A 16,235-nucleotide genomic window follows, 5' to 3' on the forward strand; every position below is an offset into this window, starting at 1 on the left:
TAAAAAATATATAAAAACAACGCCCAAATAGTACACATTAAAATCCATTTAAACTATTAAGATAACCGTGGAATATAAAATTTTATAAAATTCATGTGAGTTTACCACTTTGGATGTTATTTAGGATAACCCTCTATCACTTTCTTCAATCTTCACCTACACCTATTCATATTCATTTCACTTCCAATACATGACCATAAGCAAAATATCAAACCAACCCCTTTGGATCCATTTGGTTAGCTCATGGGCAGCAACCAACCCCCTGCCACAACAAAACAAAATTTAGATTGAAACTAAATAAACTATAGGACTAAACTGATATAATAAAATTTATTTTTGCCCTGACCAATCATTTTCAAAATTTGGCAATGATAAAACCAAAAATAGTATAAATTTTGTCCTCAAACTCCTAGCTTTGCACCAATATAAATTTTTTGATAGCTAAAAGAAGTATTAGTATATTCAGAAAATGTATTAGTATATTCACAAATTACTTTCACAAAGTTTTAAATTTACACTTGAAAACGAAGTGTATAGTTCCATACACTTGAAAATGACAAATGAAGATAAGTTTCTTCATCAGCAAAAGGGCAAAAATAACTGTAAAGCTAATGATGCCTAAGCTCTCCTAGTGTATAACTCGTGCCTGAAGGCAATCCCAACAAAAAAAAAACTGATAACACTGATTATTGGGATTTCTCAAGTGGTAGCACTTGTCAACCTTCACTGGGTTTAACAGAATTACCAAATTCAATAGAGTACTCACCAATTTTGCTAACTGTCATAATTGATAAGTAGCTCACAACCTAGTAATGACATCAACTTCATCACCACAACCAAGGTTGCTCATTTTCATCAGACCCAAATTAGCATGACCGATCAAAAACTTATCATAGAGTAGAAGCAAGCTGTAGAGGCACACACTACGTCCTAATTTTCAATAGGAGGAGTACAAAAAATATGTAACAGGACATTATTAGCTATCTCGACCATCCTTTTCTTTCAGGATGGAATTTTTATAAAGATACCCCATTGCTTAAAATAGATTATAAAAAATGAAATGCGAATTTGGGAAGGGAATAGCTCCAATGACCTTTTTCCACACTCACAGCATTCTCATTGAAATTTCATATATAATGGAAAACCAATCTGCTAACCAAAACATTTATGGAGCAACGGGTTCAATTGGAGAAAACAAAATTAAGATCAAATTAAAATAGTCAAAGTCATCCACAACATGTTCTTTCACCATCCTATTACGAAAATGGGTCAAAGCCATGGCATCATTTGCCATAAATATTGCAAAGCCAAATTGCATCTCACAAAAGTATTATTTGATATAAAATAGAGAGAGTTACCATACCAAATTCAAAGCACAAAAACTCTGAAGGTAGTCAAGCTTATGCTTCCACTTGGTAACTACAGTGAAGGAAATAAAGCAGAGACTCTATTTTAGGTATTTTATCAAACATTCTACTGACAAAATTACAGAATATGCTATATAATCGCAACACATAAAAACATAAGAGTTTGACTATAACCTATAATCAAATCAAAAATAGTATGCGAAGGGAAAATTTTGAGAAAATGAATAAGCATTGAGTTTTACCTGGGTTTAAGTCTCATCCACCTGTAAATTATAGGAAAAACTTTTTATTAAGAGGAAATTAGATATAATAAATAAATAAAACCCTCAACCTATAAGAAAGGTGTAGTAGAAAGTAAAAAAGAAACTATATTACATGTTACTCCTAGAGTATCTAATAATTTTCTATTTAGAAACGAAATAACCAAGTCTACCTTTCTATAGATCCTACAATTGCTAACCTTCCTCCCTAAAGACTTGTGGCATCATTAATATAAACAAATTAAATTGATTAACTCCAAGTTCCTGATTTCAATTAAAAAAAATAAAAGTGATATTGTTGGGTGCAAGGGGATACATGGAACCATGTGAAACAGAGGTAAATATAGAATGGCATTAAATAAAATAAAAGGACAAAGTTTCAATTCTAATTGTAATGAAAAGAAGGGATAAAGAAGTGGGGTTGGAAACAGTTAGGGAGGGTTATTGTTTTCTATATCAAATCAGTGATTGTTACATTACAGCTTTTGAAAGTTGGAGTAGTCATTTTGTTTTCTTTGGTGCTGAAGCTGAAGTAGACAAAATGCAAGTAATAGATATCAGTGGAGGAAGTTTCAAAGAACCTTGTTTAAAGCCAAGAACAAAGTCAATAAATTCAAGCTCTTTTCATCTCGTTGAGATATCTATATCTAAGACTAAGAGACACCCTTCCTGAATGGATGATTGGGGTTAATGTGTTACACTTAAAAAAGAAGCTGATATTTCTTTCTTCATAAATATGATTTTTTTAGAAACATATTCAGAATTTAAAAATGTTTCCAAATTATTTTTGAAAACACACACACACTCTCTCTCTCTCTCTCTCTCTCTCTCTCTCCATCTTCCCCACTTTTAGAATCATAGAAAACCATGTTTTTTAAAATCAACACTCATTAAACCCATTTCATAAATCAAAATCATGTTAGAAATCAAAACTCATTTCAAATCCAAAACTAAAAGCTGCATAAGAAAAATAAAAAAAACAAACAGAACACCACAAAAACAAAAACAAAAACAAAAACAACAAAAACAAACACATCAAATTAAGGTTTACAAACACAAACCCAACACAAACATATCAGTTTTAATATTTAGAAAAAACAAACCTTAGAAAAACAAACCCAAATTGATGTATATAGTGTCATTGTATGCCCTGGTTCAACTTTTTCTAGGTTTAGTGTGATTCAATTTAATACATGGATTAAGATTTCGAAAACACAAACCCAAACACTCTTGACGGTGAACGGAGGTGTCGTGGCAGGTTAAGAGAAGATCCGAAAGGGAGAAGAGATGAAGAGTTGATGTCAGTGGAGATCGGAGGCGACGTAACGGTGGAAGCGGTGCGACTATGGAGAGTTGTTGTCAGTGGTAGAGATGTTGCCGAGGGAGAGAGAGACCTCTGAGAAGTTTAAAGAGAGAGAGAGAGAGAGAGAAAGAGAGAGAGGTGCAAATTTGAAAAGGAATATTTGCAAGCCTTGTAGTCTTGGGTGCAAAGTTTTACGGTTAAGTGGGCGGGAAGTTAAAGTAGAGTGGGAGAGAAAGTCTCATCTCTACCGTCCATCCTTAAGCAGAATGAATTCTAACCATTGAAATGTCCTAGTAGGACAATTGTCTCAAATATAAATTCAAAAACTTTTCTCCCTTATTATATAGATATATATGTGGTGTTTTGAGAAATTAGTAAAGAGTTAGGTAGCGTTTGGTAAAATTTTTTAAATATGGTTTGAGAATAGAATTGTATTTTTAGGTTTGTGAGTTTTAAAATTATGATTTAAGTGTAGATAATTTATTTGGTGAATGAGTTTTAAAAAGAGTGAGAAATTTTTGATGTGATATATGATATCTGATATAAAAATTTACAATTCATAACCAAACACATAATTTAAAAATCTATTAAAAGCTCATAAAAATTTTTTAAAAAATCCAAAAATATTGTTTTATTAAAAATATATTAAAAAAAACAAGTGTCAATTGCAAAAAAAAATAAAAATGGGAGACTTATTTATAAGTCATTTTTCAGACAATTATGGTAGACTAAGTCCTGTGTAATTTCTTATAGAGTCTCAAGTCCTATTGAGATAGAAATGTATTCCACAAAATCCTACATAAACGTAACGTGTAACGTGACACCTACATAAACGTAACGTAACGTAACACCTACATAAACGTAACGTAACGTGTCACGTTACATTTCGCAAACTTAATGATCTTGCTTGGTTACATTTTTCTAAAAACAGTTTTTAGAAAATTCTACTTTTTTATTTTTCGTGTTTTTTTGTTTTTACTGAATTTTTTTAATATTTTATGCAAATTTTTTACTTTTTAGACACACCTAACATAAATACACCTAAAAAGTAAAAAAATTGTAAAAAAAATCTTTTAAAAATTTACTAAATACAAAAAATACAAGAATTCAGTACATTTTTTGTATTTTTTTGTATTTCTTAATTTTTTAAAATATTTTTTAAATATTTTTTTTATTTTTTAGATACATCTAAGTAAGGTGTATCTAAAAAAATAAAAAAAAATGTTTAAAATTTTAAAAATATTCACTAAAAACGAAAAAATATTAAAACCAAAAAACTCAATTTTCAAAAAACTTAATCTAGAAAACTCAAACCAAACACACTGAATGAGTTTTTATTTTTTAAAATTGAATGTGAAAATGTTACTGGTTTATGTTGGTGTCACGTTACGTTTCATATAAATATGATCTATGGTAACATTCAATTTCCTATGAAATTGAATGTTGCCATAGATCATAGGTGTCACGTTACGTTACGTTTATATAGATATGATCTATGGTAACATTCAATTTCCTATATATGGTATTACTATTATTTATGATATTAACAACTAATATTGAGGGTAAATGTGTCAACAAACTTCCCACAGGATTTATGGGAACATAATTTTTTTAGTAGGACCATATGTAGCATAAGTCTCCCTAATAGGACTTATAAATAATTTTTCTTAAAAAAATAAAATAAAAAATAATAATAATAAAAATAAAAAACCGCACTGTTCAGGTCAATTGGTTGATCAACCGACCGGACGACTGATAGACCAAATTTCAAAATTTAAAAGCCCGCCTAGAACGAGTTTTCAAAAGGAGGGGGTGAAATTAATTTTTCAAAACTCAAACTAAATATCATACTAGAATGTATAAAACTATGATTCCAAAATCCTTCCGAACACTTTTGTTGGTTTTTTTTTTTTTTTGTGATTTTTTAATTTTTTTTGTATTAAAAAAGAAAGAGGTAATATGACTAAAAAAATTAAAAAATTGACTTTTACTGTGTTGCCAAAAACACACCTACATAGCCCTGTCTGTTTTAGGTTCGATTGGGTAATTAACATTTCAAAAATGTTTGAAAGCACTAATAGTAGAGTTCTAATGAGAACTTTACTTATGTGGCAGTGGACCCTACTCATGAATGATTTGATGTATGTTTTTTTTTTTTTTTGGTCCATGCCACATCATTAGTGCCATTGTTAGAACTCCAAATTTAGAGTTATGAATCATTGCTCTTAACATTTTACTCCCAACAAAATTATAAAAAATATATTAATTTATATAAAAACAATTAAATATTCATTCTATGCACTTTATTTATTTATTTTGTATATTCTTGCTTTAAAAAATTAAAATTCATTCTCAAATGTATTTTTTACTTCATATTTAAAAATCACTCTGTTTTGTTTAGAGTTTTCAGTTTTTCAAGTTTTTATTTTTAATATTTTGGTTAATTTTTTATTTTTATTTTTAAATGTATGTAATTTGGATATACTTAAAAAACTAAAAAATATTCGTGAAAAAATATTTTAAAAAATCAATAAATATAAAAAAAAAATACTTTTGTATTTATTTTGTATTGTTTAGTATTTGGTGAATTGTTTTAAAAAAAAAACTATAAATTTTATACTTTTTAAATACATTTAAATTTAGTAGATTATAAAAGTAAAAAATATTGATTAAAATATTTCAAAATTGAACTAACGGTCTCGTATGTCTCACATTAATCATATTTGTTTTGAGGGTAAATTATAAATAATTTTTGAAAATTTGTTTAAAATACCGATTATTTTATGTGATTTCAAAAATTATAAATATTTTTTTATCAGAATTTGTCATTTAACAAAATTAAAAAAATTTGAAATTCTTAATTACTCTCCTATAGAATAATAAAATTACTAGATCAATCTATACCAAAAAAAAAAAATACTAGAATTGATAATTGAAATATATTTTTGACATTATTAAAAAGTATTAATTGACTTAATGATTGATTAATGAAAGAAGACATTTGTTATGCGATTAAAAATTTAAAATGATGAAATGTAATTTCTAAAATTACATGAAAAAATTAGTATTTTAAACAAATATCAAGGAGTATATTTGTAATTTATCCTTCTTTTGAAATAACAAAGTACTTTACAAATAGAATTTGTATATATAAAATACATTCAAAATGATATAGCAGTAGCATGCTTGTAATTAAAAGGCACAATATTGAGTATATTGGCAAGAAATGAGAGGCTTATAGAATGTCATGTCATTATGTATGAATTTTTTATATAGAAATTGTGTTTGTTTTGTATTAGGAAAATTTTATGGTACATACCCCTCAAATGTGGGTAATGCTATGGTATATTATATGCACCATTTATTACACATTTTTGTGGTAAATAGTATATATTTCTTTTGATAGAATTATGACAATTTGTGATTCATAAATGAAATTATGTATTTTTGAGTTAATGTTACATATATATTTTTAATATTTTTGTTATAATGTTATAATTTTTTTTGTTAGAAAATATTTGAATAAAAAAATGTGTAATATTACTATAAAATGCGTGACTACGTTTCTAAATCATAAATTATCGTAATTCTACCAAAAAATTATGTAATATTTTATCACAAAAATGAATAACATACACCATAAAAATACGTAACAAGTGCATATATGGTATACACCTTTAAGGAATGTATACCATAGAATTTTTCCCATATTTAATAAGTTTGGATTTGCTAAAGTTGAAGATCTCAACATGTAAAGTTAGTGCATTATATGACTAATACGTACTTATCTGGTAATGATTTAAATTGTTCATCTCATATGACAAACTGAAAAGAATATGCATACAAAAAATTAGGTTGTTCAAGCATAAATAATCACATGATCAAATTGTGTATATATTATAACAGATGGATGATTTATTCTTACAAACATGTAAGCCTCAAAAATAAAAATAATCTAAAAATATGACAATTGATGTTGAATTAACTTAATTTTTTGCATAAATAATTTTATGTTATATAAGATGAACAGTTTATATCACAAAAATTAATCAATTCACCATGAAATTGAGATCTTCAACTTTAACAAATTTCAACTCATATTTAATACCCCTGTTAATGCTCCAATCAAACTTATCCATAAACTCTTCTAAGGCTTCTTTAGATTACATCGTCTCTCTATTTTTTTATATATTTTTTTTAAAGAAAGCCAAAAACTAATTTTTAACCTACTTTTCAAAATAATCCTAATATACTGGTGTTGTTGGGGTCAGTTCACATATGGGGCTTTATTTGGATTTAATTGGGACTTTGTAATTGGTGTTTCAAATTGTTCAATCTAATAGACTGGATATTGAATTATCAAAAAAATAAATATATTGGTATTATCACCATGATATTGTATGTAAGAATTTTTTGCTTATTTTATTAACATTTTTTTTTCCTTTTTCTTCTCTCACTCTCTCTCTCTATTTTACTGTGTTTTGTATAGATGCATCCCACACATGAAGAAGAAGAAAAAGAAAAACAATTTCAATCAGGAATAAAATATTTTTAGATGAGTTTTCATTTATTTTTAGTATTTTTTTTATATTTTAATCAATTCTTTGTATTTCTTATATGCATATAAAAAGTAAAATAAATTAATCAAAATATTAAAAAAAGCAATGAAAATTGATGAAAATTCAAACAAAAATTTTTGTGCATTTTTGTTCAAGTTTTTATTTGCTTTTAGTGAGATGTATCTAATCTTGATGTATCTATAAAATAAAATGAAAAATTGACTAAAATATGAAAAAATAAATTTCAATAAAAATAAACAAAATCCGTTTAAAAATAATTTATGAGAATTGTAACCAAACAAATGGGGACAAAAGAAGGTTAGGAATTCTCTCTACAAGAACCAACTTGGGTATAAAAGAATTTGTACCTATGGCATTGAAAGTATAGGAGGAACTTGTTGGAAAAAATAATTTTATGGTAATTTTAATGTGAAATTAAATTAGGTCCTAATCCCCGATTGAGGTGAGATCAAATGGGTTTAGATTTTTTGTAACAAGATCTTTACGCCACAAAAAGAATGACAAAAAATCGTTGAGAACTGAATAAGAAATTGTCTCATAAAATTAGTCTCATGAATAAGGTATTGTGAATGGTGTATACTTATCCCATATTGATTATAGAGGAAAATATTAATGGGTATTTAAATCCCAAGTTTTTGATAAGGGCATGAGTTTTTTGGGGCATCCAAATTTTTTGAAGGAAGGAAGTTATGAATGCCTTAAGGATGAGCTTGGGCCAAGACTATGGTCCAAGTTAGTTATGCAAAAACTGTCACATGTGCGCACTGCTCGCCCGAGCTGGGTCCGTGGTCTGTGGATCTTGGGACTTGGGCTTAAGGGTTAAGTTTGGGCTGGGCTAGATTGGTGGCCCATCAACTTAATCCTTTTTGGACTAAGTCTGTTTGGTGGCTGCAAATATACACATGTGTATATAGATTGTGTAACTTGTACACTTATTTCCGATCAATTTTGCTGTATTAGTTGGGCAGTTTTGTAGAAATGAATTCTACATTGATTGATAGAAGGCTCCTTATCTCTCCCTCTTTGTGTATAGAAAGAGACCTCCCTCTTTGTTTGTGACATACAAAATTTCTTTGCTCTCAAGTCATAGTCAGTATACTCATAATATATTCTTCCTGTGTGAGAAAGTATTGCCATTGTCAGTCCGCTATAGCTAAATAGAAGGTGTTTCTGACTTAGCAGGTTCTAACTATTATATCTTGGGAGATATACGCTGGCGTACCTCTAATACTTACGGTGAGATGACGAATCTGTTTTAAGGAGTTTGTGGTACACAAGTTTTAATTTGCTTCATTTTCTTTTGTTATCTATTTCTGTTTATCAAGTTGTAATCTTTTGTATGATTTAGTCTCATGATTTCTTATTCTATAATTTTAATTTAATTAAATATGAGTTTATTTATTTTATTTAAACATATATTTTGTACAACAGAACTCGCTATGTTAAAATGACAGTTGAAAAAAAGGAAAACAATACATGCAGAATATCTTTTATAAAAGGAGGATGAAATGTACCACTCTAAAGGGTACATACATTGTAAAGGAACATCAGAATCATCTACAAATTACAATTACTATTGAAGTGCCAAGTAATTCAATTGAAGAAAGGAAAAAAAACAAAAAACAAACAAAACTAGGCACGAGTTAAAATTAAATTAATTTCTATCAATTTATATGTTTCCTCATAACTTATGCTTAAAATTTTCTATAATTGTTTTCCTAAAGGTCTATGTTGCTCTGAATTTAAGTAAAATAAAGTAGATTATGTGGTTTTTGTTGTGCAAAAAAAAAAATATTCTAATATGAACCTTTAAGTTTCTGTTGTTGTTGCTATGGAGGTAAAGTAGTGCTCGGTACAGTGAAAATTGAGTCTTGTTAGTGTGGACTTTTGGAGCGATGAGAGAGAGAGAGAGAGAGAGTGAGAAAGAGAGAGAGGCAACAACAAAGGTGAAAGAGAAAGAGACGCCGACGGCAAGACAGACATCACTTACGACGACGACCACGACTACAGCAAAAGTGACAGACGAAACTACGTCACCGGCGGACGAGGCAGCATTTGACCCCAGCCCCACCACGACACCTGCATCACCAGAAGGAACCCATGCTCCAGCAGGAGCTCATGTACCACCAAAGGTACCTGAGACACATTCTCTGGCTTTTCAGGTAGAAGATACAGTATCCCCCACAATGATCCAATCTCACTCTGCCTCAACTGATACCACAGCACCTCCCACCACCATCATTTCTGCAACAACTCTGCACGGGAACAGCCACGACAACACATCTAGCTCCAAAACTTTCAAAAACGCGGTGTTATTCCCCTTCTTGTCTCATCAAGAAGCTGACTCCTCACCCGATCCCTCTGTCTCTGTCGTCCCAAGAGACGATGCCGTTGTGGACGAAGTTTATCCAACTATCTCACTCTCCCCTGATGAACTCACCCGCATCAGAAACCCTTGGAAACATTCTATTATCATCAAACTTCTTGGCAAAACTCTGGGGTACAACTATCTTATGTCCAAGGTGAGGACACTGTGGAAGCCTTCTGGTACTTGTCACGGTTTAGATCTGGGCAACCACTTCTTTCTTATCAAATTTCAGGAGGAAGTTGACCTCACCAAGGTCGTCTCTAATGGTCCTTGGTATATCGGCAACAATTTCCTCTCAGTTCGCAGATGGGAGCCCGAGTTCCAACCACAAACTGTTGTCATCTCTTCTGCAGTAATATGGGCTCGCCTAGTCTCCCTTCCCATTGAGTTCTATGACTACACTGTGTTGGAAAGAATAGGCCAAAAACTTGGCAAACTTATCAAGGTTGACATCCATACCGCAACCGGCAATAGAGGCAAATTCGCTAGAATTTGTATTCAAGTGGACCTCAACAAACCCCCAACACCCACTATCAGAATTGGCAACATTCTCCAACGGGTTGCTTACGAAGGACTTCCAAATATCTGCTTCCATTGTGGCTTAGTGGGCCACACAAAAGACAAATTCCCATCCAAAGTCCACCCACTGCTTTTGGAAGATTTAGCCTCAGTATCCACTGTTGGTGACAAGTTGCTGACAACCCAAGCACCTTTTGAACCCGAGTTTGGAAAGTGGATGCTAGTGGCACGGCGGAAACCCTCTCGACCTCAAAAAGCATCTTCTTCTATACCGGCGTCAAGGCCTTCTCCGGCGACAACCACTAAGGTCTGGAGGAAGAAGACAACAGTCCCACCTACCCCCCCTGACCCAGTTGACCTCTCTGACCCCTCTGTCCCTACCCTGTCAACCTACACCTTGAAGTCAAACCCCTATGTTCTATCCATCCCATCCTCGAGCCATGTGTGCTTGACACCTACCCCGGTTTCAAACTCTTTTGCTGTCCTAAGACCATCTCCAACGGTGAACCAAACCCAGCATCAAATTCAAATTTTGATGAAAAATCTACTTTTTCAAGCTCCAACCGTTGCACCAGATTGATATCAAAATGAGATTTCAGCAAAAAAAGTATCAAAGTGAGAACGAGACACAGATTTTACCAAATCACTATTACTAACCGTTGAAAGAGGTACACCGGTCAACCAGTAAAAGATTCAAACAATTCAGGAAAAAAAGTTCAAACCGTTAAAAAAAAAAAAAATTTGCCTAACCGGTCGACCACCCCGGTCGTCCCGAAAAAGTTCAGAAAGTTCAAAAAAAAGTTCAGACAATTCGTAAAAAAAAAAAAAAAAAAAAAAAATTTTGCCTAACCGGTCAACCGGCCGGTCGACCACCTGGTTGTCCCGGGATAGATTTGGTGAAAGGTGAACCGTTGGAGCGAGTGGTATCAATTTAGTGAAATGAGTCATTTTTTACTCAAATTTGGTGAAAAATTTGAGTCACCGTTGAAGATGCTCTAAACTGCTGCCACGCCTCAGCCCATGCAGATACAGACCCCTTTTTCATACCTCGTCCCTCTCCACCTCGTCTGTCCAACACCAGTAACACCTTGAAACTCCCCACCGTCCTGTCACCCTCAGCTTTCTCCCCCTAGTTTAAACCCCCTTCACCGCCTTCCAACCTTAAACCTCTCAAAATTTATGTCCCTTTTTCTTCTCTTACCCCCCCTCTTTCTCCCCCCCTTCACTCACCAAAAATACCTCGCCGACACCGCCCTCCACATCAGCCATGGCCCCACCCCCACCCCCAACCTCATCCTCTCTACTCCCCCCAATCACTCGACCCCACTCTCTCTGGCCAAGACAGAACCTTGCTTTCCTTTTCACCCACAAAATCTTTCCCAACATACAAGACAATGCTGGAACATGGGCACCAACTCTCTGAACCGAGTAGACGACTAATTGATCTCCATGATCCAGAGGGACCCATCTCACCTTCTCAGCTGGTACAACCCGACATTCTTAACATTTGGATGTCCCTAATCCCTTACTACCCCCTCCAAACCTGTCCTCATCCAGACAGATAGTGGTAGTGCACTTTCTCTTAACACCTTACACTCATGCAGAGGATGCTCCTCGCCAAATGATTCAATACAACCAAGTGCCCATTCCCTCTCACAACTTCCTCCCGAATCTGCAACAGGTCCTCCAAAACATTCTTGTGGAAACCTTTCTCCCACCCCCTCCACCACCCCAAAGAGACTCTCACTGCCTAGTAGCGCATCCATGAAAATTCCTAATGGATTGAGCATCCTACAGCGCCGAACACATAGTGGCGAAACCAAACCTCTTCAAACTTCGCGTTATCGTGAAGTCCTGTCTGAGGCTCGCAAGTTCCAGCTTCGAACACTTGATTACCTTAATCCCGGCTCTCTGGAATAACTCACCACTACACCTGAACCCCGGGTGGCTAACCCCGGAGGAGGAAACCTTACCGGAGGGCGATCTTTCTCGCCCCCCACCCCTTCTGTTCACACCTTTAATGAAGATCCTCCTTTGGAACTGTAAGGGTGCGGCGAACCCTTACTTCCGCCACCATCTGTTTGATCTACTCACTGTGTATAAGCCCCAAATGCTGGTCATCACTGAAACCCGGGTAGGGGGAAACAGAGGCAAAGCTATTATGGAAAACCTACGCTTCACAAACAATCATGTTGTCGAACCAGCTGGTTATGCGGGTTGTATTTGGTTGCTGTGGAATGAGCTTAAAATCAACTGTGAAATACTGTCCATCTCTACCCAAGAAATCCATGCTTGTGTCCAGGTATCTCCTAACTCCACTTCTTGGATCTTTTCTTCTATTTATCCTAGTCCCTTGTGCAGCAACAGGAAAACCCTGTGGTCTAAGCTCAAAAGTTTTGTTGATTCTCACCAATCCCCCTGGCTTATGATGGGAGACTTCAATGAAATTTTAACAAGCTTAGATAAGGTAGGTGGTAGACCCATTAACACCCATAGATCCCTCCGCTTTCAAGACTGCATTAATCATTGTGGCTTCGTCGACTTGGGCTTTTCTGGACCAAGATTCACATGGTCAAATCTTAGAGCTGTGGGTAGCCTCATACGGGAATGTCTTGACAGACGTTGGAGTAACAACAATTGGCACACCCTATATCCCAATACCCATGTTCTACACCTCCCCCGATTCCACTTTGACCACTGTCCTGTCCTTCTTGACACCAACCCTTATCTCCACCTCAAACACCTCCCGGCCTTTCCATTTTGAAACAATTTGTCTCTCGGACCCTTCCTTTTTCAGCGTCATAGATAGTTGCTGGCAACCTCGTGAAACCCCCTTCAAGTTTGGTGCCGACCTTTTCACAGACCAAATTAAAACCTGGAACAAAGAGGTGTTTGGCAACCTATTTTTTCGGAAAAAAAAGCTTGTTGCCTGCCTTCTTGATACCCAATGGGCTCTTAAATCCCACTCATTTCCCTTCCTCTTCAACTTAGAACTCACTCTCACCCAAGAATACCATAGCCTTCTCAAATTAGAAGAAGATTTTTGGGCCCTTAAGTCCCGCGTCAATTACACCCTGGATGGTGACCGCAACACTAGATTCTTCCGCCTCACTACTTTATCTCGTTGTCGTCACAATAAAATCCTCGCAATCAAGGACCCGAATGATCACTGGATATTTGATTTAGCTTCCATCAAGAAAATCTTTGTTGACCACTTCTCTAACCTGTTTCACTCTAGTCTCTGCTTTGCACCCTTGTCTCTGTCCCTTGACTTAACCCTCCCTATCATTCAGTCCGACCACCACCCCTGCCTCTCGGCGATTCCTTCCATGCTGGAAGTCAAACAAGCCCTCTGGACTTTGAAACCTCTCAAGGCCCCAGGCCCCGATGGACTTCACCCCATCTTCTTTCAGAAATGCTGGAAGACTGTCAAAGTTTCAGTCTATAATTTTATTGTTGACTTTTTGTCTACCGGCAAACTTAACCCTCTTTTAACCGAACCTTTATTTGCTTGATTCCTAAAACGGAACAACGAGAGTTGGTGACCCATTTTCATCCCATTGGCCTTTGTAACACCATCTACAAAATCATTTCAAAAATCCTGGTGAATAGACTAAGACCTTTCCTGAATGATCTCATTAGTCCGTTCCAATCCAGCTTTCTTTTGGGCCGCAAGAGCACGGACAATGTCATCATCCTCCAAGAAGTGGTTAATAACTTCAAACACAAAGAAGGTCATGAAGGCAATCTTCTTATCAAATTGGACCTTGACAAAGCTTACAACCGCCTTGAATGGAGTTTCATTAGACTAATGCTCACCAAATTCAACTTTCCCACCCACTGGATCAAGCTTATTCTTTCTTGTATTTCCTCCACGGAATTTGCCATCATTTTCAACGGTGATCTCACTGAAACTTTCACTCCGTCTAGGGGCATTCGTCAAAGGGACCCTCTTTCTCCATATCTCTTTATCCTTTGCTTGGAATATCAAGCTTCCACCATTTCTCAAGCTTGCACGGACAAATCTTGGAAACCTATCAAAATTGCCAACAATTACCCCTGCCTCTCCTACCTCTTCTTTGCGGATGACATCATTTTGTTCGGAGAAGTGACCGAAAATAACTGCATCACGATGAAGACCATTTTGGATGATTTTTGCACCATTTCGGGCCAAAAAAATAGTACATCCAAATCAAAAATTTTCTTCTCTAATAATGTGGACCAATCCCACCGCAATCACCTGGCTAACATCCTCCATTTTCCTGTCTCCCAAAATATTGGCAAATATTTGGGTTGTCCTATCCTCCAAGAGCGACCCAACCAGGCCACTTTCAGATTCATCATTAAAAAAATCCAAAAAAAGCTTTATGGCTGGAAAGCTAAGACCCTCTCCCTCGCAGGTAGAAACACCCTCATTCGGACCGTTACTTTAGCTATCCCAGCTTATGTAATGCAATGTCACTCTCTTCCCAAATTAGTCACCAACCACATTGATAAACTCAACAGGGATTTCTTGTGGGGCTCATCTCCCAATCACCAAAAAATACATGCCATCAATTGGAATGAAGTCACCAAACCTACAAACCTAAAAGGTCTAGGTATTCGCCAATCTCACCTTTCCAACCAAATTGCCATGGCCAAACTCAATTGGCGATTTCATTCGGACAAGGAAGCCCTTTGGACCAAAATTCTCAGTGCTAAATACTCCATGGAAACTAAAATCTCGAGTAGGCATTCCCATGCGTGGCGCAGTATTAGGAAAGGTAAAGAGTTATTCGATGAGGGCTCGTGTAAACTAGTCAAAACTAGTAGCCACACTTCATTTTGGTTTGATAATTGGCTAGGAGTGGAGAGCATCCGCAGTCACATACAAGGCCCCCTTACCCTTAGAGAGTTGGGCCTCAAAGTAAAGGACTGTTGGGTTGACCACCATTGGAACTTTGATTGCCTCTCCACCACCCTCCCCAACCTTATTAAATCCAAAATCGAGAGCACCACACTTCTCTGGCATGGTCACACCGAAGCCACTTTCACTTGGACACCATCTTGTGATGGTATTTTTAGCAACAAATTAGCTTACCTCCTTGCCCTCAAACCATCTTCTACCCCTCCTTTCTCTAGTTGGAAATGGATTTGGCACACGCCCACCAAATCTCTCCTCTTCACTCGAAAGATTACTCAAGACAACCTTTGCCCCTGCTGCCTATCCCACCCGGAAACCATCACCCATGCTCTGCGTGACTGTCCCTCTTCCTGGGCCCTATGGACCCTCATCAGCATTCCTGAATCCCTCACCCCCTCCTTCTCTTTGGACACTCCCCTTTGGCTCCACGCCAATTGTGAATCAAACGCTCGCCATTAATCGTGTCTTTAGGTTGTCCTTTTCCCCCTCACTTGTTGGACCATCTGGAAACACCGCAACGCTTTCTGTTTTGATACCACCCCCCTCCCCAACCCCACCGCCATCACTGCTAATGCTGTCCATTGGCAATTCATCTATAATTTTCCCCAGCCGCCCAAGACCAAGATCTTATCCTTTGTGAACTGGAAACCTCCCGACCATCCCAGTTTCAAACTTAACATTGATGGAGCAGCTTGTGGCAATCCCAGGGCTGCCTCAGCAGGGGGTATCATCAGAGATTCCAATGGTACTTGGATCAGTGGATTTAGCCGCAACATTGGATACATAACTAGTGTAGCAGTAGAATTGTGGGGACTTCGCGACGGGCTACAGTTGGCGAGAGACCTTAATTTGCCTAATACTGAAGTAGAAACTAATGCCACCACCGTGGAGCACCTGTTGAACAACCGGTCTCCAATACATCATCATTTTAGTAA

The 16,235-nt window shown here is 35.6% G+C and overlaps 1 protein-coding gene across 1 annotated transcript; it reads left to right on the forward strand.

Annotated features, from left to right (window-relative positions):
- The first annotated feature begins 9,405 nt into the window (after positions 1-9,405).
- On the forward strand, positions 9,406-13,912 carry LOC145820262 (uncharacterized). The gene is made up of 3 exons (XM_082915401.1): positions 9,406-10,899; positions 12,445-12,699; positions 12,869-13,912. The coding sequence occupies exons 1-3, from the start codon at positions 9,406-9,408 to the stop codon at positions 13,910-13,912; spliced, it is 2,793 nt and encodes a 930-aa protein (XP_082771527.1).
- The last annotated feature ends 2,323 nt before the right edge of the window (positions 13,913-16,235 follow it).

The sequence above is a fragment of the Camellia sinensis genome, chromosome 1, assembly GCF_055761805.1.
Source record: "Camellia sinensis isolate YWXY chromosome 1, ASM5576180v1, whole genome shotgun sequence".
Taxonomy (NCBI): Eukaryota; Viridiplantae; Streptophyta; class Magnoliopsida; order Ericales; family Theaceae; genus Camellia; species Camellia sinensis.

Bases quoted from the DNA above. Each gene is read 5' to 3' on its own strand.
- LOC145820262 (XM_082915401.1), top strand. From the start codon at position 9,406: ATGAGAGAGAGAGAGAGAGAGAGTGAGAAAGAGAGAGAGGCAACAACA. The intron at 10,900-12,444 runs GTGAACCAAACC...TGGAACTGTAAG, and splicing joins TCCTAAGACCATCTCCAACG to GGTGCGGCGAACCCTTACTT. The intron at 12,700-12,868 runs GTATCTCCTAAC...TAGATAAGGTAG, and splicing joins AAATCCATGCTTGTGTCCAG to GTGGTAGACCCATTAACACC.